The sequence below is a fragment of the Maylandia zebra genome, linkage group LG7 (genome assembly GCF_041146795.1).
Source record: "Maylandia zebra isolate NMK-2024a linkage group LG7, Mzebra_GT3a, whole genome shotgun sequence".
NCBI classification, from domain to species: domain Eukaryota; kingdom Metazoa; phylum Chordata; class Actinopteri; order Cichliformes; family Cichlidae; genus Maylandia; species Maylandia zebra.
The window spans coordinates 6,225,304-6,247,667 of record NC_135173.1 but is presented as its reverse complement, the minus strand read 5'-3'; the positions used below and the strand labels follow the sequence as shown (position 1 = coordinate 6,247,667).

The window sequence follows — 22,364 nt, the reverse complement described above, 5'->3', positions numbered from 1 at the left end:
AGCTGTGGTAGTGTGTAACCAGGCAGAGATGAGATGAGCAGAAGGTGAAGTCTGTAGAGATCTATTTCCACTCTATCAGGGAAGATGTGGAGCGACTACTGAAGAGGAAAAAGGAAAAAGAGGGCGTTGAAAACGGCAGAATTACTGTAAGACTACTGAGCAGGTTGGTTCTAGAGAAGGAAAAGGTGGGAAAAATGAAAGAAAGCATGGCAAATCATATTTCAGAAGGCTCTGTTGCACAAGTCTGCAACAGTAGGTTAGTTCAGTAAACTTCACTGACCTTCGTAGCACAAAGCATTTTTATCTCTTCCAGTGGACCATATTTTGTCGTATCTGCTTCACCAACTACCCTTCCTGATAACCTTGCACTACCTACTGTAGCTCTGTACTGAAGATCAAAATGAGTCACTTACACTAAGGAACCACTTTCAGTTTCTTCAGGTCTCACCTTCCTTTACAGTTGCTGTGGCTGTAAATTGAGCCAGGACATGTCATCTTTATGTCACGTCATAAAGTGTGTTGATGTGTTATTATGTACTTCATTATTTAGGAGTAATGGTAAAATGGTAAATGGCCTGTATTTGTATAGCGCTTTTCTAGTCCCTAAGGACCCCAAAGCGCTTTACACAACCTGTCATCCACTCATTCACACACACATTCACACACTGGTGAGTACAGAACAGTGTTTCTATATGCTGCTTTCCCCTTTTTCATAGCCTGCTCCCTCCCACCGCATCCTCTCATTAAATTACTCGTCGAGACATCTAGCTATTTTGTCTGATAATCACATTGTCATAGATGCCACACAAACTCGGGGAAAGACCATGAGGAATTGGTATCAGAAATATTTTTTTAAAAAAAGAAAGAAATCCAATTGTGTTAATGGCAGCTTACTTTCTCCCATGAAACTAGATACTTGAGTGATTGTCTGTCTATTCTGCAGAGTGTGAATCTTGGTGTGTATCTCTGCATGCATGTAATTATTTGAATAGGAGAAAGCAAAAACAACAAAGAAGTAATGAAGGTGATTAACGATGAACATCTGCATATTCTCCTTGTTCGTCCATAACATGCCGCAGTGGTATAGAAATAACCTTCTGTTTTGGATTTTGTTGTTGTTGAGGAATATTTTATTGTCTGGTAGATGTTATAGGGGTTTTTTTTTAAGCTCATGCTTTACAGTACAGTGGTCCCTCGCTATAGCGCGGTTCACTTTTTGCGGCCTCACTGTTTCGCAGATTTAATTATTTTTTTGTGCCATTTTGCATGCTGTTTTTTTTAGTTTGTTTGTTTTTTAACAGCGCATCGTGTTCTGCATCCTGATTGGCTGTAGACCATTGTCTGTCAATCTCGTGCCGTGTCTCCTGTCCAATACAGAATGCGTAAAGCTTTTTAAATTTACAAGTGTGAGAAAAGTGTATAAAGTGTGTAGTGAGGGGTTTTACAGCTTTAAAACATCTATAATAATTGTAAAAAAAAAAATGAAGTTGGCTACTTTGCGGATTTCACCTATCGCTTGTTACTTTTGGAACATAACTCCCGCAATAAATGAGAGACCAGTGTAGAACGTAATAATAAAACAAATAATAAAGAACCTAGAACCTAGAAGGCAAACTTGAAAGGGATTTTAAATTTTCAACTAGCAAAAAAACAGAAACGCATTAGGTACACCGACCGCCGGTTAAACCATAGGTCATAACCACATGCACATTTGAAACCCTACATTGCAACCTACACCATAACATGATGTGCAGTAGGTCTGGGCTATATCATACCGTTCACGGTAATACTGGTGTAATTTTGGGCAACGATAGGAAAATGACATATCGCGATAGAATATGGGTAAAACGCGCATGCGCAGTGCCTATGTTTACATACGCACATGGCAGCGACGCAGAATGAGAAGAGCGAAAGCGGATCGTTAAATGAAACGGATGAACCAGAATTGGTTTGTAAAAATGCTGCAACTTCAGTGGTGTGGAACTGGTTTAGCTTTCCTCCGTCAGATACACAACAAAGCACTATTTTTGGTAGAGCATGCTAGCGGGCCGTTGTTATTACCATGTTGTTTGTAAAATACGGCACACTTAAAATCAATCCTTTAATTTTTCTGAAAATCGACAGTGCCCCTTATAATCCCGTGTGCCTTATGTATGAATTCTGGTTGTGTTTACTGACCTCGAAACAATTTTATGTTGTACACGGCGCTCGAAAATCTGTCAAATGTTTTAGTGCGACTTTGCTGAGCTACAAAGCCGCACCGCTTGATGGATTGTCGGAGCATTACGGCTATATCGTAGGCAGGCGCCTCGCGGAGTGATACGTACTGTGCTTCAACATATTACCGTATTGTGTGTGTATAACCTCTTTTTAAGTTTTGTGGATATTATACATGGTTATGCTGAGGATATGTCGGCCAATTTCAGCTGGAAATGCCTTTTGGTTAAACTGTCAGCAAGGAATTTGCATTTCCACTGTTATATTTTTATATAACTTTAATGCACATAAAAAACAGCTGCTTGTTTAAGTGAAAATACATTGATGGGGGGATGTAAAGTATTTTATCTAGTGTCAATTATATCGTCAGTTATATCATTATCGCAAATTTTCAAATGTATATCGTGATAAATATTTTTGGTCATATCGCCCTGCTCTAATGTGCAGCTCACTAGAAATGTAAATACATGTCACATTTATACAGCGCACATCAACTGTGATAGCCTCAATATAAGGACTCACAGATGTTGCCAAATTCCTGGAAGGACATTAATGAAATTACCAGAATAGAGTGAGAGAAAGTACAAAGAAGTACCTATAAAGAAAAAAAGGAGCACAACAAAGGGTGGGGATTGAGGAAGGAGCAAAGTCCCACCATTTTATGTGTTTTATGTCTGAGACACAGTAATTAACAGATAATGCACCACACATGCTGGCAACAGCATCAGCCACTTGCACAAGTTACTGTATGTCATAGGCTCCTGGAGATTCACTACACAAGTCTAAATCAATAATAAGGCTTAGGTATAACCTAAACACTAAGTGCGCTTGTGTGAACGTCCCAATTTTCACTGCAGTGTATTTAATAAACATGTCACACAATGCGCGATTACCTCATTAATTAGCATTTGCCATATGGGAACAGTAAATGGCATTACTTTACTGTGGACAACATAAAAGTTATTGGAATCACTAAAATCATTATGTTTATTTCTGTAGTGACTGGGAATTTTACAAAGGGGGGAAAAAAGTAGTCCCAGCTGATGGGCAGACGATTGGCTACACATTAATATCACCCCAACTGGTCACAGCAGATGGCCCCGCCCCTCCCTGAGCCTGGAGGTTTCTTCCTGTTAAAAGGGAGTTTTTCCTTCCTACTGTCGCCAAAGCGCTTGCTCAAATGATTGTTGGGTTTTTCTCTTTATGTATTATTACCTTACAATATAAAAATTATTGTAAGGTAGAATACAAAAATACAAAATTCAGTACATCCAGGCTTTCTTTGCATTAGCTGGCTTGACAAAATGTAAAACTCCAGCTTCAGTCTCTTATGACTCTTCCACTCATGATAAAATAGGGATTAAAAATCACTACAAATCATGAAACATAAAAATAAATACAATAATGCAAGATTGTTACAAGTAAGCACAAAGAGTGTTAAAATAAACATTTTAATTCAAGTTAATTATTTTAACAATGCAAGCGCTGTGGGTACTGATGAGTATTTCTAACGTGAAGCTCAGAAACTTTAAAATCAATCCCTTTACTAGAGCCATCTCTGTGTCTCTTCCACAACACAACTTTGTTCTATTTTCCTCCACTCACCCCCCAACCAGTCAGGGCAGGGCCACCCCTTCCTGAGCCTGGTTCTGCTGCAGGTTTCTTCGTGTTAAAAGGGAGTTTTGGGTTTTTTTTTCCTTTCCACTGTTGCCAAAGCGGTTGCTCATAGAGGGTCATCTGATTGTTGTTCTTTTTTTCTGTTTTCTTTGTATTTATTGTAGGGGCTTCACCTTACAATATAAAAGGCAACTGTTGTTGTCTTGTGCTATATGTGCTATATAAATAAAATGGAATTAAATCAAAGGTGGCTCCCCCATACTCTTATAAAAGAGATGTGAAAATCACTTTAGTTTGTTGGAAAATGACAGTGAAATTGATTGTATTGATTGAACAGATATTCTTGGTGTGAATTCTGTTCTGCAATTCCAGCAGTGCAAAAGTGGCTTAACGGCAGATTAGAATCAATTATAACAACATTTATGTATTTTCTGCATCACCAAACACGAACATTCCCATGACAGTGCGATGCACAGTTTGCACTGTGGTTTTAGGTAGTCATTGCTTAACAACTTAGACATATAAAATCTGTTCCCCAGCAGAGAATCTATAACACACTTTAAACATTTATTGATCCATCTATGCTGTAAATAAAAGAATCAGTAAAAGCTGTCACTCCCAGTCAATTTTAAATCAAAACTCTGAACACATAACCCGAACAGGTTATGTGTTCAGTATAAGTTACTGCAGTGATTTAGCCAGGTAAAAAGAGAGCCACTTTTGTGACACAGAAATCTCAGAAAACTTTAAGATCGACACGGCTCGCTAAGCCATTAACCTCACTTTATAGTATACCCCTCTGGACTATAAGGGTTTTGGAAATGTCAGTGAGACTGAGAAATTGACCAGCCAGATAATAATTAGTGGATTGGGCAATGTAGCATATTCAGTCTAGTAGTGCTTGGGAGTTTTGTTTGCTCAAGAAAATAAAATGATTTGGCCTTGGGAAGGCAGAATTGACATACTGTACAGGAAATGGATTAGGCAATTAGAGTTCCTCTTCTCCTGTCTTGTTCTTGTCAAAAAACCTTTCCCATTTACAAATAGGAAAAATAGGCTCTTTGTAATCTATTTTCTTATTCTCTCATGCACACACACACACACACACACACACACACACACACACACACACACACACACACACACACACACACACAGTCCCTGTTTGAGGGTTCTGTCCACAAGGCAGATTGTCATATTGGATCTGATAAGACTTGGCCATGCACCCTTTTGTGCATGCAGTGCTCATGCACACACAGTAAAATCTCTCGAAAGGTGTCACACTCTGTATAAACATTCATTATTCATTCTAGAAGCCACACAAACAACACTCAGACACACACACACTCACATGGATGAGGTAATTAGGGAAGAGACGAAAAGAATGAGGAAACCATCTCTTCACTCTTCACTCTTTCACGCACAGAAGCCTTCCTCGTTCTGTCTGACCCATGTCCACTTTAATCAGAAACACATGTACACATGCGTATCACATCGCGTTACTCTTCGGGTGAAATTACAGGTCTGATTTCAGCTTGGTGAAGATGTAGCAGGGCAACAGCAGCAGGCTCAGCCAAGGGGCTATGAATCAGTGGCTTATCAAACGCTGGCTCTAGGTATGAACTGTCATCGCAGAAAGTGCAGTAACCCATACTCTCACACTTCTGGAAAACATCTCCCTTCCACATTTGGACATAGGAAACAATGTCACATCACACACAAGGCACTGTGCCTCTTCCAGTCCCCACTTTACCCCTCTGATCAGTTATTCTGGCAGTGAGAGGAAGTAGGAGTGTGCGACAGTTGGCATGTTTAATTCAGCAGCCTCACGACAAGCCCTGTCACCATGTAGATTTATAGTATTGGGTAGAGAGGAATGAGGAGATGCTTTGGATTTAACTACCTCAGGATTCTAATGGGAGATTTAGCATGCACTTTACAAAATCACCTTAATCCAGCATTATTCTCTGAGGGGAGGGATGTGAACGAAAAATTAATAGCTTTTTCTGAAGTCAGCCCCATTTGCCCATCCTCATTTCCCCTTCAAACGATTTGTTCATAACTGCTTTTTTGTAGGTAATTAACACGCAGGGTTTTTTTTATGAATGTTGTTTATCATATAGAGAGTTGTGCATGTAAAGCAGACATTAACATTTTTATTCACCTGTGATTACAGATAAAGGTCTAGCTTTCAAAAACAAATAAATAAATAAAGTTAAATAAAAAAGGAAATTGCTTCCCGTTTGCTGATGATGAAGTATGCAATAACAGCATGTGACCTTCAAAAGGCAGAATTTTATGACTGATGTTTTACAGGATGCATTAGTACACATAAAGTTTTTATAAGTCAGGGGACACTGGGGAGACTTTAAGCCCCAACACTTTGTATTTCACTGTGTGGAATTTCTGCATCTAACCGTGTTGCAGGAGTAAAAACAAAAGAATTGTGTCCAGGCTAGTCTTAATTTGTTAAGCACCATCTTTAAAGCTCGATGTTAATCTTAGGCATCGTTGCACCAGGTTTGCATTTGAAATTTGAGCTTTAAAGTCAGTTATGTGGTAGAGATCACAACTGTTAATCTTTTTGTTTGTTGCAAGCGAAAGATCTTCTTGCTGCACTCTGAGGAAGTCCTTTAATTCCACAGTGTGTTTAACATTCAGTGGAGGAAAAAAAAAGCGGGGAGGGCCGCATGAGGCATATGAGACTTTTATCTGGCAAGATGAGCGTTGTGACAGTCTGAAGCCCAGGTTTTCTGGGCTGTCTGTCTGGGTGTCCTTCACAGTGAGGGCTTGGATGCAGGGGAGGGGGAGTTTTGAAGCGACAGAAGGCTCTGCCTAATAGCCAGTCTGTTCTCCAACTCTGGCCATGTATCTCGGTCTCATAGACACACAATTATTTTTTTTTCTCCATTGCTTTTTCTGTCCATTTGTGTCCATGACATCATTTCGTATATGAAGGAAGAGATTGCAGCCACTATGATTGCTGCAAATCTAGTGTAAAGAGGATTTAATTTTCAAAATCTCTCCAGATTCCAGGATAGCTCATTGGGGCACCTGAGCTCTCCACTTATTAAGGAGGCGTCAACATTCTGCTGTTAAAGAATGGGGTTGTTTAAAAAGAGGCAACAGAGGGCAGCCGTGCCAGCCTGCCAAATGTGTGGGCGCTGCTTTGACCAGTCAGTCTTCATAATGGCTGTCTGCCTCTGGGACAGAGCCAGCTCACTGGTCATATAACAGACTGTATAAATGAGGCAACCAAGACTTCCCTTCAGAAACCCTGGCTCAATCTTACTGTAGTTCCTTTGCAGTCAGGAACACAGGGTGGAATCTGACATAGGATATAATAAAGGACAGAGATTGGACCAGGAAACATAACAGCTATGCTGGAGTCAGAAGCACTAGGGAGAAGAAATGCAAGAAGTTTTAAGTAAAAAGGAGAGTATGTATATTGTAACCTGTCACTATTCATTACCTGTAAGGTGATGCTGCCTTCTTGAGAAACAGATAAAAGTTTATCTCTTCAGTGTGTTTTTCTCTCCTATTTTCACTCTTGTGAGCTTTAGATTCAAACTTCAAAGGTACTACTGGAATTTCGATTTAAACCAAAGTCTGCATTTAAAATTTGCATACATGTTGAGTCCAGAAGTTGCACAACTGTTAGGCTCGCCCATCAGTTAGTCCAGAGCCATGCTGCCAGTGCAGTGGTGCTCTTGCAGGATTGTTTCTTTCACAGTGAAACAGCAAACAGCAGTGTTTGCATTTTATCACAAGACTGTAGGTTAGATCACAGTGAGCAATTTATGATAAGTACCCTTACAGTTTAGAAATGGAACCTAGTTTTTTGGTGTTATAAAAATGAATACCGGCATATTTGTAATAATGTAGAAGTGTAGAAAATGGCAAAGTATAATGTCCTCAAGATCAACCCACATCCAGTACAGTTGTCCTCGTATACCGCTCCCTTTGTTAGACATTGGAGAACCATTACGGTGATTCTGTTATCTACTTTTGCGCTCCTCTAAGGGATCTTTTTAATGCCATTCATTGCCATTTAATTTGTGACCAAGGGTATAATGGTTGTAGAAAATTGAAAGGAAAAAGCAGGGAGCGATGGATGAGGCATACAAGCCTATAGGGGTGTGCTATTCAAGGTAATTGTTGACAGATTAAAAACCCCATGGTGTAGAAGAGCTTTTAAGAAAGTATCCCTTGTCTGCACACAGCTATTTACCTAGCAAGTGACAAGATGCTTCTCTTCTTGTTGAAGCAGTTTTAATTCACCATTAACACTAATCAACAGTTTTATGTTTGTGGGCTACGGGATTGGATTGCTGCAGTTCTCCTCGATTAATTTCTCAATTGCCCCCGTGGCCACAGAAATTTCAAACTTACAAAGTGAGCCAATGTAAGATAGAGGCTCTACAGTGGTTTAATGCTCTTATCTGAATGGCTCTGCATTAATTCCTCTGTATGATTAACAGCAGGTAGCTGTGTCGAAATTATCAAGAATTTCGTTTATGGGATAATGGTGTTCATCCAACTTCTTATACGTGCTGCAGCACAGACCGACCTGTGTGATTGTTCTGATTGGCTAGGCGTCAGCACACCATTTTATTCTGCTTCACCCACCTTTTCTGTCTCACTTCGTGCACTCTCTACACAGGAGAAAGCATCCTTGGCAACACATGCATCATGCGGTCGGTTGCTTGCACGCACTCCTTGGTTGGAGTAGTAAGCAGCACACTTCCTGATGTATATTTAAAAAAATAATCGCATGCATGAACATGAGTTTGAACGGGTTCTACTTAAGGCGATACATCTGGTGGATGATGAGATGGATTTTATCCTCGCTGCTCCCGTTTTGTTCTGATGAATAAGCTGTGGTGCTCACAGAGGGTCATTTTAAACAGCCCCTAGCTCCCTGTCCCCTGTACCATGATTCATTGCCTGTTATTGTGCCTTGTCTCTTGACTTCCTTTGCGAACTGATTAAGTCTTTGGAGCAGCATGAAGACACCACAGGGTGCTGCAATGTTTATTGGGGACAGACAGTCCCAGCGAACAGTATGAATAGACCAGTGACTCTGAAAGAGGCAGACTGTCATTGTTTATAGCAATTAGTCAGTCTTTTCACAGTTTGCATCATATTAGTCGGTTTTCTCTTTGGTCTACAAGTTTGTTTCACTCTCTTCCAGTGATCACCAGAGTTTAAATATGAATATTTAAAGACTTTTATCTCAAAATAAAATTTAATTAGAAAAAGGTTTGTGTGCTTAATTCATAACTGATTGGATAGAAGATTATGAATCCATTTCTTGGATTGGAGCCGTTTAAAAATTAAATAATTGTATAACAGTATTTTCTTACAGTTTTGCAGTCTGCTGCAGTCTAAATATTGTGATGGTACCAGTTATATTTCCTGGGGTAAAGAATCTTTTCAGCTCAATAAATCACGATGTAAACAAAGCCGAAATTTCTACAAGCATTGTTCGACAAGGGTTAGTGCACACATGCAGGCGGGGTCGCTATGTACGGATTTGTCATTAAACTGCCCGGGGAGTTTTAACAGCCTTGTAGATGATCTCCCATCTCAAGGAGGAATAACAGTGTTGTGGTTATTTTATTTGTGTCAAGGCAAGACTCTAACATCATGAATTTTTTTGTAGAGTATCATAATGTGTTACTGATTTCGATATGGCTACTAATGTTTTTCTCTGGGAACCCGTCTCGTTGTTGTTGTGCTTAAATCCTCAGTGAATTAGGAAATATAAAGCAAAATGGAATATTTTATGCCAAAATAAATGAAACCATCCAGACCCACCCAGCATGCCACCTATTTGCGTGTCATTATGTTAAAGTGACTCTCAAATAATACAATTGCAAAGTGTATTTATGCTTTTTCGAATATGAAATGCAGTGCATCAGTCAGTGGTTTAAAAACAGATGAATTTCCAGCTGTGACTCATCGATTCTGATATCCACCTCTAATGCCTGCACTGCATGTCACACCTTTGCTCAAACAGCAGCCTCTCGATTACTGTTCTCACACTCGGAGGTTTTATTTTTCTGCCATAACAGACAAAAACCTTGTAATATTGTCGGTGTTTTGAATTACAAATAAAACGAAACTGCAGAAAGAACAATATTGGAGACATAAAAAGGTGGCCAAAAATATGCACATAAAATGAATTGTTAAACAGTAGATAAAGGTAAGTACTTTACTGACCTGTATAGCCTGATGTTGGGGTGCGTTGTTCTGAATTTTTAGAGCTCTCAGTGCAGAAAATAGTTAGCTTTTCTCCTCAGTCTACTTGGCCAAATTGGACAGATTTTGTCTGAAGGTCAGAATATAGAAAAATCATTTGTTGTCAAAAGAAGCAGATGCAGTCACACTTTGAAACTAATCAATGAAGGCATAGAAAGTGATAGAAGAGTGAGGGGAAAATGCAACTGTGCCTTTTAGCCGGTAGAATCTATATTTGCGCGCACACACACACACACACACACACACACACACACACACACACACACACACACACACACACACACACACACATCATTTAGATATTACTGGGCATACCATCAGAGATGTTTTGGTTGTTTCCCCAGTTTGAATTTCCATCTTGTGCCATTGCCATCAGACCAGAGAGATCTGGGCATCTGATACTAGTATTTCCTTTCCCTTAGCAGTTGTTTCTTCTTCACTATATAGAGGTGTTTTTAGTTGTACTGCCTCTGCAGTTGCACTATGGTTTTTGGGAACTGCTCGTAGTTGAGCTGCAACTCCTCTGGGTGAGGGTCTCGAGGATCTGTTCTTGGGTCCTTGAATCCATCTTCACCTAGTAGACGTCCGACATGCTTTGTAGTGCACAGTTCCAAACAAGCTGACTTCTTCGTCTTAATCTCATGCTCCCACCACATCCTCCTTTTTTTTCACCCTTACTCTGTATCCTATATATAAAGGTTTAGTGCTGCTATCTGGGCCAGCCTTTTCACTTCCACCAGAACACCATGTCTTACTCATGACCCAGTGCCTCCGAGCTGAATAAAGAATCCTGAATTTTTCAGGCTGTGTGCGAGGGAGCTTCATTTGTTGTTCAGAAGATTAAAAAAAACTGCTTAGGAAAGGCTGCAGATAATAGGGCCTGTAATGTTGGTATGTTCAGGGAAGAAACTTATTTTGTAAGCATGACTTGTTCAAACCAGCAAGCCTGCCTTTGATTTGATGCCAGGTCTCTCAAGGTGCAGCAATCACCTCTTTATTTGTTTTTGTTTTTTTAGTGCATGGATAATTTCTCTGTGACCTTTCAAGTGATCTTTCCTTTCCTCAGCGTCAGGGATTTGAATTTCGCTGGCTTCACTGATTCATCCAGCCCAGGAGGTCTGCTCCTCAAGGCATTTTAGGATGCATCTGCTCCTAGATAGATGCCATTCTCACAAGCATTTATCTGGAAAAGAAATTCCTTAAAAAAAAGAATTAGTGTATTGAATTAAATTAAATTCAACTCCTAATTAGCCACATGCCAAAAATCAAGAAACATCAACGCATCTAGATTTAATCTTAAAGAATAAACCACATAAATTTCTGTCAGTGGTGCTTGCCTTAATCTTAAGTGATCATGTTCTAATTTTACACCTTCGAGACAAACTAAACATTTTATTACACAGCCAACAAAACAGTTTGTTGTTGTTCTTTAAGGATATTACAGAGGACAGTACAAAGGATATTACAAGAAATGTCTCAGATGTTAAGGATAGGGGAAAATAGCACCTGAATGGATTGCCGCCAGGACCTTAACAACTGTGTCAGGGCATTTAGAAATGCTCACACTTATTTTGTTCTGCTGATTGCGAAATTAATCCAGCAAATTTTAGGGGACTAAGATCAATAGACTTACTTAATTATGGGCATGCTTTTTCCCTACGCAAGCTTCTTTCTATAGCTTGTGTCCTTGTTCTTGGCAACATTCATATGAGTGCTTGACTATGCAGATGTAATTTATATGGATACTGTTGTCCGTGTTCTTAAGCCCCTCGATACATCGCTGTTCTCTTAAATTTATTAAAGGAAACAGCTCTAACACCCTTCACTGTATCTTATTTGAATAGATGTGATGGCCATCAATGGAACATCTTATTTTTTTAATAGAAAAAGACATTTTTAATAAAGTATGGTATCATTTATTGACTTAGAAATATTGGATACTGCACTCAAAGAATGCATTATGTTGAATGTAGCACTTCGGATTTCCTTAGGTTAAACAGAGTTTTTTTTCACCTTGAAACAGTTTTAGCTTATCTTCAGGTACTCTTTTTTTCCTTAACATGTCTGCTGTGCTTATTATATTCCTTTTTTAAATGCACTGCCTTTTGAGCTTGTATTATAGCCTGCCAAAAGCTGTTGCCGTTTCGTGTGTAGTAAATAACCTGAAGAATGTGGACTAGTGGAACTTTAAAAGAAACGCTTTAAAATCTGTTATCCATACCTTTCACTCTTATTTATTACCACTTCCTTCCTCTTGTCTCAGCAGCACACATTTAAATCAAGATAATATCGCTTTTCTTCCATCACTCTGGCTCTCCTTTCTTTGTTCTCTGATATTTAGCGTTCCGAAGCTCGACCGAATGGTCTTCCTTCACCTTTCCGTGTCACTCCTTTTCCCTCCTCTGACTTGCCCTTACATTTCTCCTCATTAGAATACATTCATATCTCAAATTCTAGCTAACAGGATCATCACAGTGCAAAGTGCTGGGAAGATCACAGGGGTGCTTTTAATGAAAGGTGTGTGTGCATGGGCCATTTCTAAATTACTCATCCGTAGACAAGGTTGTCAGATGAAAGGAAAGAACATAAATCCACGGAGAGAAGATGGATGTTGATGACTTGATGGCAAAAGAGAGAGAAGGATGTAAGCCTCTCTAGGACTATTAGATCAAGCAATAGTGCGTAGATGGTAGATTACTCATAATACTCGAGTCTGTCTTTACTTTTTTACATTATACGTTGCCATTTACATTTTTTTCACCATCTTCCTTCGTTATTTCCTTAATGTTCTGCTCTCCTTTCGCTCGTCATCTCTTGTCAGAAATCTGTTTTTAGTGTTAAATCATCCTTCAGAAGCAGCGAATTTTACTTCATTAAATAGTAGCAGAGTGCACTGCTTGACTGGAGAGTAAGGGTAAGAGTCTGTCCTCATGGGCTCTATCAATAACCATTAAGGATCCTCTCTCATTAGACCAAACCTCATAGACCCCCAGGGCTTGAGGAATGGGCTCAGCCATCTTATGTGATGGGGTACGCTTAGATGGCATCACCACTGTTTGGAAATGCAAATTGCAATAGTTATTTCCCCCTCCGGATGATTGTCATGAGGACTATGTACATAGCCTTACTCTTGTTCAACCTCTTTGCTTAATCAAGGAGAACCTCACTCCCCTATCAGCGACCTGCAGTTTGCTTTTCAGCTCCTCCCTTTTCTGTCTCTCTATTTACACACACACACACACACACACACACACACACACACACACACACACACACACACACACACACACACACACACAGCATATCCAAGCTACTGCAGTATGATTATTCATATGGCAATGAGGCTGGCTCAAGCTGGCAAGGCTGCCACAGCAGGATGGGACTCTTTCCGGATGATGACTTAGGAGTCTCGCAGCTCCTCTGCCAAGAGCAGGGAATTCAAACTTAATCAGGGCAAGGACCCCTCCCTCCTCCATCTACTAGAGAGCTCCCTAGGCTATGGCCAAAACAAAAAAAAAAGATTAAAAGAGACAAAAGTCAAAGTATAGGGATCATCACATGCTTGCCCCCCCCCTCTGTTTTTGTCACAGGGAGACAGAGGTTTTCTCTAGTGAGCGATGGAGTCACTCTGGTTCTACTGGTGAAACTTTTCTTTGTCACTCAGAGAGGAAACATTAGTAAGATTAGCTTTTTCCTACTCGATCAATCCTATCTAAACCCGTATCTCTTTCTCCCTCACACACACACACACACACACACACACACACACACACACACACACACACACACACACACACACACACACAATGCTTATTGTCCATCCATCACCCAGAAGCATAGCCAGCACGTTACACTGAAGACCATGCCTGCTCTGTAGCAGCCCTCTCAGCCTTCAGCTCTACTCTTATCCGCTGGCCATGGTCACATAAAGAGAAGGAGGCAATGATCAGTCGTGATCAATAAAACATCAACTGCATTAAGGCTTATGAATAAGTCATGGATGGAAAGAACTAAGTCGTCAGAAGACATGCACATATACAATCAGCTAAGTGATCTTTTACTTAGGCCAGGGAAGATGAACAGACAGAAAAAGAGAACAAATCAAAGCCTTTGAGTTATGGGGAACTTATCTCCCATCCACTGTATGTTGAAAGCTCTACTGTCTTTTTTTTTTTGTCCACTACATGTCCCATTCACAGCCTCACTCTCACTCAAGTAATGGCATTTTCCTCTGGGTGGAATAAATAAGTTATAACATCCATGTGTCCTAAAGCTTAGCAAAGACCATCTGAATATAAATAGTTCATTTGCCTCCGTAGTGTAGGCCTCACTTGTGCCTCTCTTTGTGTGTGTGTGTGAGGAGCAGGGTGACTGTTTTGGTTGACTGGAAATGCAAGATGAAATTGCCTTACACAAATAAGTCTGTCAACGTTTTACCCCAAACACCATCTCAGACAGGACAGAGCTTTGTGAGAGCTCAGGGCTCAGCTCAATATAGACTTTTGTGTGCTATGCAGATGACAATGAATGAACAGCCTGTGTGATGCAGTAGACAGCTTGAATCCTCAGTAAAGTTGGTCTAGTGGATAAAAGCACAAAAGGTAACTTTGCCAAGAATTTGAGTTTACGGAGCTGTGGAATAATTAATTATTTTGACGCTTAAGTGAGATTGTACAACTAAATAGAAACTTACCCTGTGCTATTTGTCTTGTTGACTCTAATATCATTACTTTTGGCAGTCAGTAAGTTGGCGCTGGATGCCAAGGTGTGTGTGTGTTTCTGCATGATTATTATAGCTTCTTGGTTTATAGTGTTGTTTTACAGTTTGACCAATAACTAAACTGGTGTGAACTCATTGAGATCTGGAAGGCTAATATGGTTCTAATTACAGGTCATACACATAGGGACTACCAGGTATTCTTGCATGTCATGGTGTTCTTTGATCAGCTTCCCTGTTTTGAGTTTCTATTGTGATGATCTGCTCCTCGAGGAGGTGCAGAAAGGGAGAGAAATCAGTTCTTTGTTTCTGCCAACAAAAGTGTGTCAGACAGGAATATTCAGGGAGCAGTGCTCTGAAAGGTTTTGCTTCCTGGTAACAAAAATTGGGATTTTTTTTTCCCCCTCAAAGATTGTGCTATAAATGACATGGACAACAAAGATGGAAGAAGAAAGGTGGCAAGGAAGCTTCAGGGAAGCAGAGATCGAAGGAAATGTATCTATAACAGAAAAATGAGGTAACATTCACAAAATAAGGTCTAGAATATATTTATTAGTTTGCTGCTTTTTTGTTCTTAGATGAAAAGTTTCAGTTTAAAAGTGTCAGGACGATGTAATATCTTACATCGTCCTGACACTTTTAAACTGGTTATTGTGTCTTGTCAAAACATCTTAGTGTTAATATCTTTAGTATTCACTGTGTCAGTGTTTCGGTGATTAGTATGTAGTAGTAGAACTGAAAATAGCATTTGGGTCAATATCTTATTGAAATAGCTTATTTCAGTTTTCTGTGTTTTAAGATTGTGGCTGGGTGTTGTATAGAGTACTAACTGTAGCTACCCACAGGTAGAATACTACTACGTGATGTAATAGTCTTTCAATAATATATTAAATTAGTCAGTGAGATCCAAGCTCTGGGGAGACCAATCCATGACTGCTAGTGTTCCATTGTATGTTTTTCTATCCAGACATGCTTTTACTAAGCGTGTATTTGGGGTCATTGTCACACTGAAAAATGAAACCCAAGATCTGATGGTACTTTTCTGTATAATAATTCCATCAACATTGTCAAGACATCCCTGGCTAAAATGCAGCCCCAAACCATGATATTCACACACATGGGGTTAGATACCAACTTGGAGTTAGTAGCTTGCCCATGGATATTTGTATTTGGCATACAGCCTGGAGCAGCCAGAGGTCGAACCACCAACTTTCAGTTTAGTAGACGACCTGCCCTCCGTCCTCCATCACTCCATAAAACATACTGCCACTGATTTTCAGTCCGTTCTTCTGTAGTTTGGCATACTTCATTCTTTTCTTTCTGGTTCTCTTCCTTAATAATGTCTTCTTGACAGCTACCCTTCTGCTGAGACCATCTCTGATGCGACTTTTTTAAACAGTAGATGGATCAGCTGAAGGGTCCTGAATGACTGACTTTTGGATACTGTTCATTTCCTGTAGATACCTTTTTTAGACCCGTCTCTTTTTTTTCTCCTCCACTTGTGAGTTTCCTAAAAAAAATTTAAGAACATCATGTCGAGATACAAGTTTTCTGCTAATAGCTCTTCGGGAATCATCTTGTTGGCTGTCAAACTGTGTTATTGTTGGTACTTTTTGTACATTGAACTAAAGAAATGGGAACATGTTATGTGTTGTTGTGACAGGCTGCTAGTGACACAGTGCCTAAAGGTACAATTTAATACCGATTCTTTGCTAAGCTTTCTGTAATGTATAGATTCATCGCTTGAGTTTAGTGCATAGATAAAAGGATTTCCACTGAAAATATTCAGGTATAAGCACTAGATTGGCTACTTTTTCAGTCATTTTCATTGTCTAATGATTGAATAAAGAATAACAAAGAATAGCTCAAGACTGTTGAACAGTCTGATTATAACAAATCTTTCCATCACATCTCCTATACATCAACTTACATACATTTCAAGACATCAGAGAGAATGTTTTATAAAATGACTTGTGTTGCACCCACATCACACTAATATGTTCTACAAACAACTGTTACTCGCATTATAACTGTTTTGATACTATGTGCAGAAGCTTTCCAATTATTAGTTCCTGCACCGAGTGCTTGTCTGGGAATATATTCATTTGTTTTATTAACTATCATTTGTAACCATTTGCGTGGAAGAGATTATTGATTAAAATGTACCTGTTGCTGTTTGCTCGTCATTAAACCTCCAAATGTAAAAACTGAAAGCAGCACTGTACCAATACAACATACTATTGAGAGTGATAAAGAAAAGGCATTAAAAGCCTGGCATTCATGTACATCTTTAAGTATGCAGGCAATCAAACCTCCATAATAGTTTATTTGTCCTTCTACTGTAGTTTGTGGCCTGCAAAGTAGAAAGTCAGAGGTTTATTTGAACTAAGCTCTTCTTTGCGTATTCATGCTTTGATAGATGAGTGTAAATTCACATATATAAATGCAAACTACCTGCCCAAGGTCATAGAAAGCGATTGCTTTGAATTGATGTATTTGAACGGCGAGATTAAATGGCATAGCCCTAAAGTGCACTGAATCTCTGTGAATTAAATAGCTTCCACATACTGTGAATAAATGTGTGTATGTGTGTGTGTTTAGAAAAAGATGCTGACATGTAGTCTTTTAAAAATGGATGTTGGCCTGTAGATTTAGATGGAAAATCATAATGAGAAAGATCGGGTGGGAGAGAAGTTACAGGAGAGTTGCTTATCTGGCATCACCAGTGCTCCGTCACCCTTTCGACATTGTCCAATTAGAGCATATGATTAGTGTAGACTGTCTCCAGTGAAATTGAATCTATCAGCCAGGCTCAAATTACAACAGGTCCCTGCAATTTAGCTATCACTTTGTCTCTGTCAGCTCAGAGCTGCTGATATAAAACCGACAGAATGGATGATTTCTACTTAAGGCGTAGCTTGATTGAAGCTGATTACATTTCACAAAAGGTTTATTATATTTCCATAACATGCGTGAGTGTTGAACTGTGTGGGTGGCACGGTGCTGTTTGTGTGACAGCTTTCAGATGTTTGCGGAAAAAGATAAAAGAGAGGAAAAGCTGGAAGACTGGATATGATATAACATGTGTGTTTTTCTGTCATCTAGGCTGCCTGAGCCACGAGCAGAGCCCATGAACCCACGGGACTTTGAAGACAATGATTCTGGACCATCAATGGACCACGCCCCCTGATACAAGAAGATCAGACTCTTATTACGTCCACCTGTCCTTCACTGTCTGCTTCAGCCAGCCATCAGCTCGCTTGAGCTGTCAGGCTGGCCCTCTCTCTGTCAGCCATCTCCCTGGGACCTCGCCCTCCCCTTTCAGTGCCTGCTGGCAGTAAAGTGACCTTGAAGAAAGCTACTGTGACAAATATGGATAGCCACATCTTTTCTACTCAAACTTTTCTAATTCCTCACTAGCTACTAACTTTCTTTAATTGAAGCACGCAAGTTATGTGCAATCAATTACCATCAGGCTCAATTTTCACAGCCAGTCAGATCCTTGGCTTACTGGTGAGCCTGGCTGACTTAGACGGTAGCCTGGGTAGGCAGCCGAGCAAAGCATATGTTAAGCCCAAACTGATGTCAGCAATAGGAAATTCTTTGACACGGTGCACTTCACTCTTCATTTATTTGCAATATCATTTTGGCTCTGCTGTCTTGACAAACCCTCTGGACACTCTCGGATATAAAAAGGGAGCATTTCTCAGATGCCACAATGCCTTAGATTGTCAAGAGAATTTATTGTTCTGGGTGTTTTATGTTGATTGTATAAAAGGGGGGGGGAAAGGAAACTGTCATATGTGCTTTATATCATCCTGTTGCTTTCACCTTCTCTTTTCCCCACATCCTCTGCCCTACCCTGTCTCAGAAGGCTTGTAGATTTGTGCCACTTCCTCATGTGCTTGTCAGATTTATTATCAAAGGTGGGGGGACATTTTGACATCTATCGATCGGTGAATGTTGCTGACTCTTTGTTAGGTGAAAATTGAACCACATTTTGCGCAAAACAGCTCTCCAGCAGTTATCACCTTTTATGTACTGTAATGCAAAGGCTCATTACTCCTGGCCAATCTGCACCGAGTGACAGATTACATTCCAGACAAGTGTATGCACCTCCTACCTTGACCTGCTCATCCATACCTTTCATTTATGATGTACTGCCATGCGTCTGTCTGTATCAGCAGTTTGTTTTTAATGTGATTGATTCTGTTGCCTTAAATCCACAATTGAAAGCTGTGTCACCCATAATATGTGGGACAAGTTTGACAACAACATGACTTCACCACTGTAGCACTACACTAAGATGCACTGAGCGTATACCTTCCCAAGGGAAATGTTGGTTTGTCAGCAGTCTATTTAAAAAACTGAAAGCGCTTTTCTTTCTTTTTCCTAGTATAACAGCACACAGGAGTCTGGCTATCTGATGTTTTCACTTGTTTTTATTTGTCTATTTTTGTCTTAAATCTATAAATAAACTGCTTGTTTCTTAGATTGGATGCAGATAATGACATTCATATCTCCACTTTAAGAGCAATTGTTTTTATCTCTTGCAAAACTCTAGAAACATATGAAGATCATCAGTCAACCAAGTCACCATTATCAGAAAACCTTACAGGCATGTGAGACTTTTCCTTTTTCTGATAGATAGAGACAGGAAACAAGATGAAATGCCCTTAAGAGGGAAATCAGGAAGTGGAGAATCTTTTTCCATTAAAATTCAAAGAAGCAACACATTCAGAAAGTGCTGGGAATGGGAGGTTTGGAAACAAGAGGGGGTGATGGAGCAGGAGAGCTCTTTAGGGTCTCTGCTTCTCCACAAATGCATTTAAATGCACACTAGCTTCATGCCTATAGTCTCAGATGAGCTAGAACCCACTTTGATCAACTCCTAACCTGAATCTGAAAGGCTTTGTCTCTCCGTCACTCGTGTTCCTTTCTCACATTACTTTTCAGACACACCGTGTGACGCATTTCACTTCACACCCAGTTTCTCCCTGAGCTGCTTCATCAAGCCAAGAATGCTTTCTTAGAGCATAATTGAAATATTGACTCAAACAAAACACTGAGACATTGACTCTGACAAACTCATTTAGCCTCTGGTTGCTATCTAGATGATAACATCTAGTTTGGTATTTTCTAATTGGTTTAACTTTTGATCTTCCAACATTTACTAAGCCATTGCCTCCTGTCAAAGCCCCAGAGCACTTAAACCCCTTTAGAGATTCTCTTTTGTTGTGAGCGTTTTAGTGTCTGCGGCTAAATTGATTTAAGTTAGTTAGGCGTGGGCATAGTCAGATACAAGCTCCTGTGTTATCAAATGGAGGCTGGTTTTATTATCCCTTCATGTGCGTTGCTTATGTCATGGAGCAATAATGACAAACCTGAGAAGGGAGGGGAGGGGGACAATGTGCCCGTTGTCAGGGGAGAAAATGCAGAGGAAACGATTGTCGGATCTCATTTAGCTGGGAGACCACGAGGTTTCTTTTTTTCCACACCCAATTACACCTGCTCTTCCTCGTACACTTCACCGAGCATGATCACACACCGTCACAAAGGTGTGCAAATAAACAGAAGCTCAGTCTTAAGACCTCCACTTTTCTTATGGGGCAAGAAGAAAAAAAGCTGTTTGTGTATTTGTATTGACATGAATTAATTGCTTCATGGGTTGTGAGATTGAATTAGCTACGTGACAGGCTTGCTAGTGGTGGGGATGAAGCTTTGATTGCCGCCATTAATGGAGCCTGTTTCTCTGCCGTCATTTTAAAAGGCAGTCAGAGTCTGTGGGTTTCCCAGTAATGGAGCAACTCCGCCACTCACCAACCCACCAAAACATGCCCTAATGATTCTGTTTATTAGCGTGCAATAGCGGCAAGAGAAATAGGAAATTTCTCTAATAACAGGCTCCACACTGCGCTGAAATGTATCTTGCACGTGCACACTGTGTGTTTATTTATGTGTGTGCTTTTTTAAGTATTTGTTAGGATGTGCGTTTGCAGAGACCCACACCTCCACCCTCGCCCAGTTGGCATGTATCTTTGAGTAGAATGTATTGCTTCTCTCACAGTAAATGCACTCTCTTATTCATCTTTTCCTCTGGTCTCTTCAGACACACACATGCGCACCTGCACAAATACAAACAAGCAAACAGGCATCGGTCTGAGGTTGCTAGTTGAGATTTATTTATTTTACATTTTCATCAGTTGGCTTTCGGTTTAAGCACTCTCGCTACAACCAGATATGACTGCTATAACACCTGACGTGGTGGTGAAAATCAAAGCTAGTGTCACCTTGAAAGCCAATATTTTCATCACCTGTGTCGACTTATAAGGGTTTTCAATCTGCACCCTACAGAGAGGGAGATGAAGAGCAGTGGAAAAATTTGATTAGGTTATTAGGGTTATTTTTTTTTCCACTTTGACAGTTGAAGTTTTCAGGACATTTTTAATTCTGTAGCAAAAATTGCAAATTGTTTTGCACATTTAGGCAAATGGGTAAGCATAATTGTCTACAATCTGAGTAATTAGCCTATTATTTCTGTCTTTGATTAAACTATATTTCTTCTTTGTTGAATAGATTTTTTATATCACCAAAGTATGCTCATATTCACACATATAAAAGCCAATTTAGGTGTGAAAATCCACAAAACTCGCAAGCGCACATCATAAAAGTTGTGTGAACATATTTATAAGACTTAAATGTACTTTGTTACCATGGAGGAGCCTGTTTCACCATCCATAAAAGAGGCAAAGGATGTGTGGCAATGCAGCAAGAGAACCACAACAGAGCAGAAGATGCAGAAGAGTGCAGCTAATGGTTAAGTCGATGAGAATCAGACAGATAAGGATGTGTACTGATTCCAAACACCGGTTTGCTACTGTGGTATCTACACATAGTATTCTACAATCTCAATATGAATTAAAGAGTGGACTTTCACATTAAGATATCTTTACTAATCCCACAGAAGGACTATTTGTTTGCAGCTTACCCAAACAACCTATTATATTTGTTCTACACTGGGGTTCAAGTTAGCAGCAACCTGAGAGCAACTTCCTGAACTCAGATGGCAAAACGTGGTCAGGAATGTTAAGGATGTATTTTGCCTCCTTTATCCTAACCATCCTAAGCATGTTTTATCATCCGAGTTCAGACAGTTGCTCTCAAGAGTACTATAAGAGTACTACGGTGCTTTGCTACTGGAAACTGAATTTCCCGGAGGAACACCCCTGAGGGATTAATAAAGTTTCATCTAATCTAATCTAATCTCTACTTTATCAGCTAATGCTACAATAGTTAGCTTGGGTAGAAAGCTAACTATTCATAAACTGTATCAGTACAACACATGGGCAGGTTAATCAATGCTAATAAAAATTACAGCATTACACTCACCAAAATTGAAGCACATATGTCTCAGATGGTCTGTGCTACAAAGCAAGACCAATTTTTTGTCAGATAATCAATTAAAAATGCTCCAAAGGGCACTGACTGCAAACACACACAAAAAGTATGTTTGGGTCAAAGTGGTGGATGAGGCCTAACAGACCTAAAC

General features: G+C 39.8%; 1 protein-coding gene across 2 annotated transcripts in view; it reads left to right on the top strand.

Moving 5' to 3' along the window:
- trim44 (tripartite motif containing 44) overlaps positions 1-19,307 on the top strand; it is a 43,036-nt gene extending 23,729 nt beyond the window's left edge. For both annotated transcript variants that reach the window (XM_004563403.6, XM_004563402.6), the window contains exon 6: positions 17,921-19,307. In XM_004563403.6, coding sequence (XP_004563460.2) covers positions 17,921-18,005 — 85 coding nt within the window. In that variant the 3' untranslated portion in view covers positions 18,006-19,307. The remainder of the gene's footprint in view (positions 1-17,920) is intronic.
- The last annotated feature ends 3,057 nt before the right edge of the window (positions 19,308-22,364 follow it).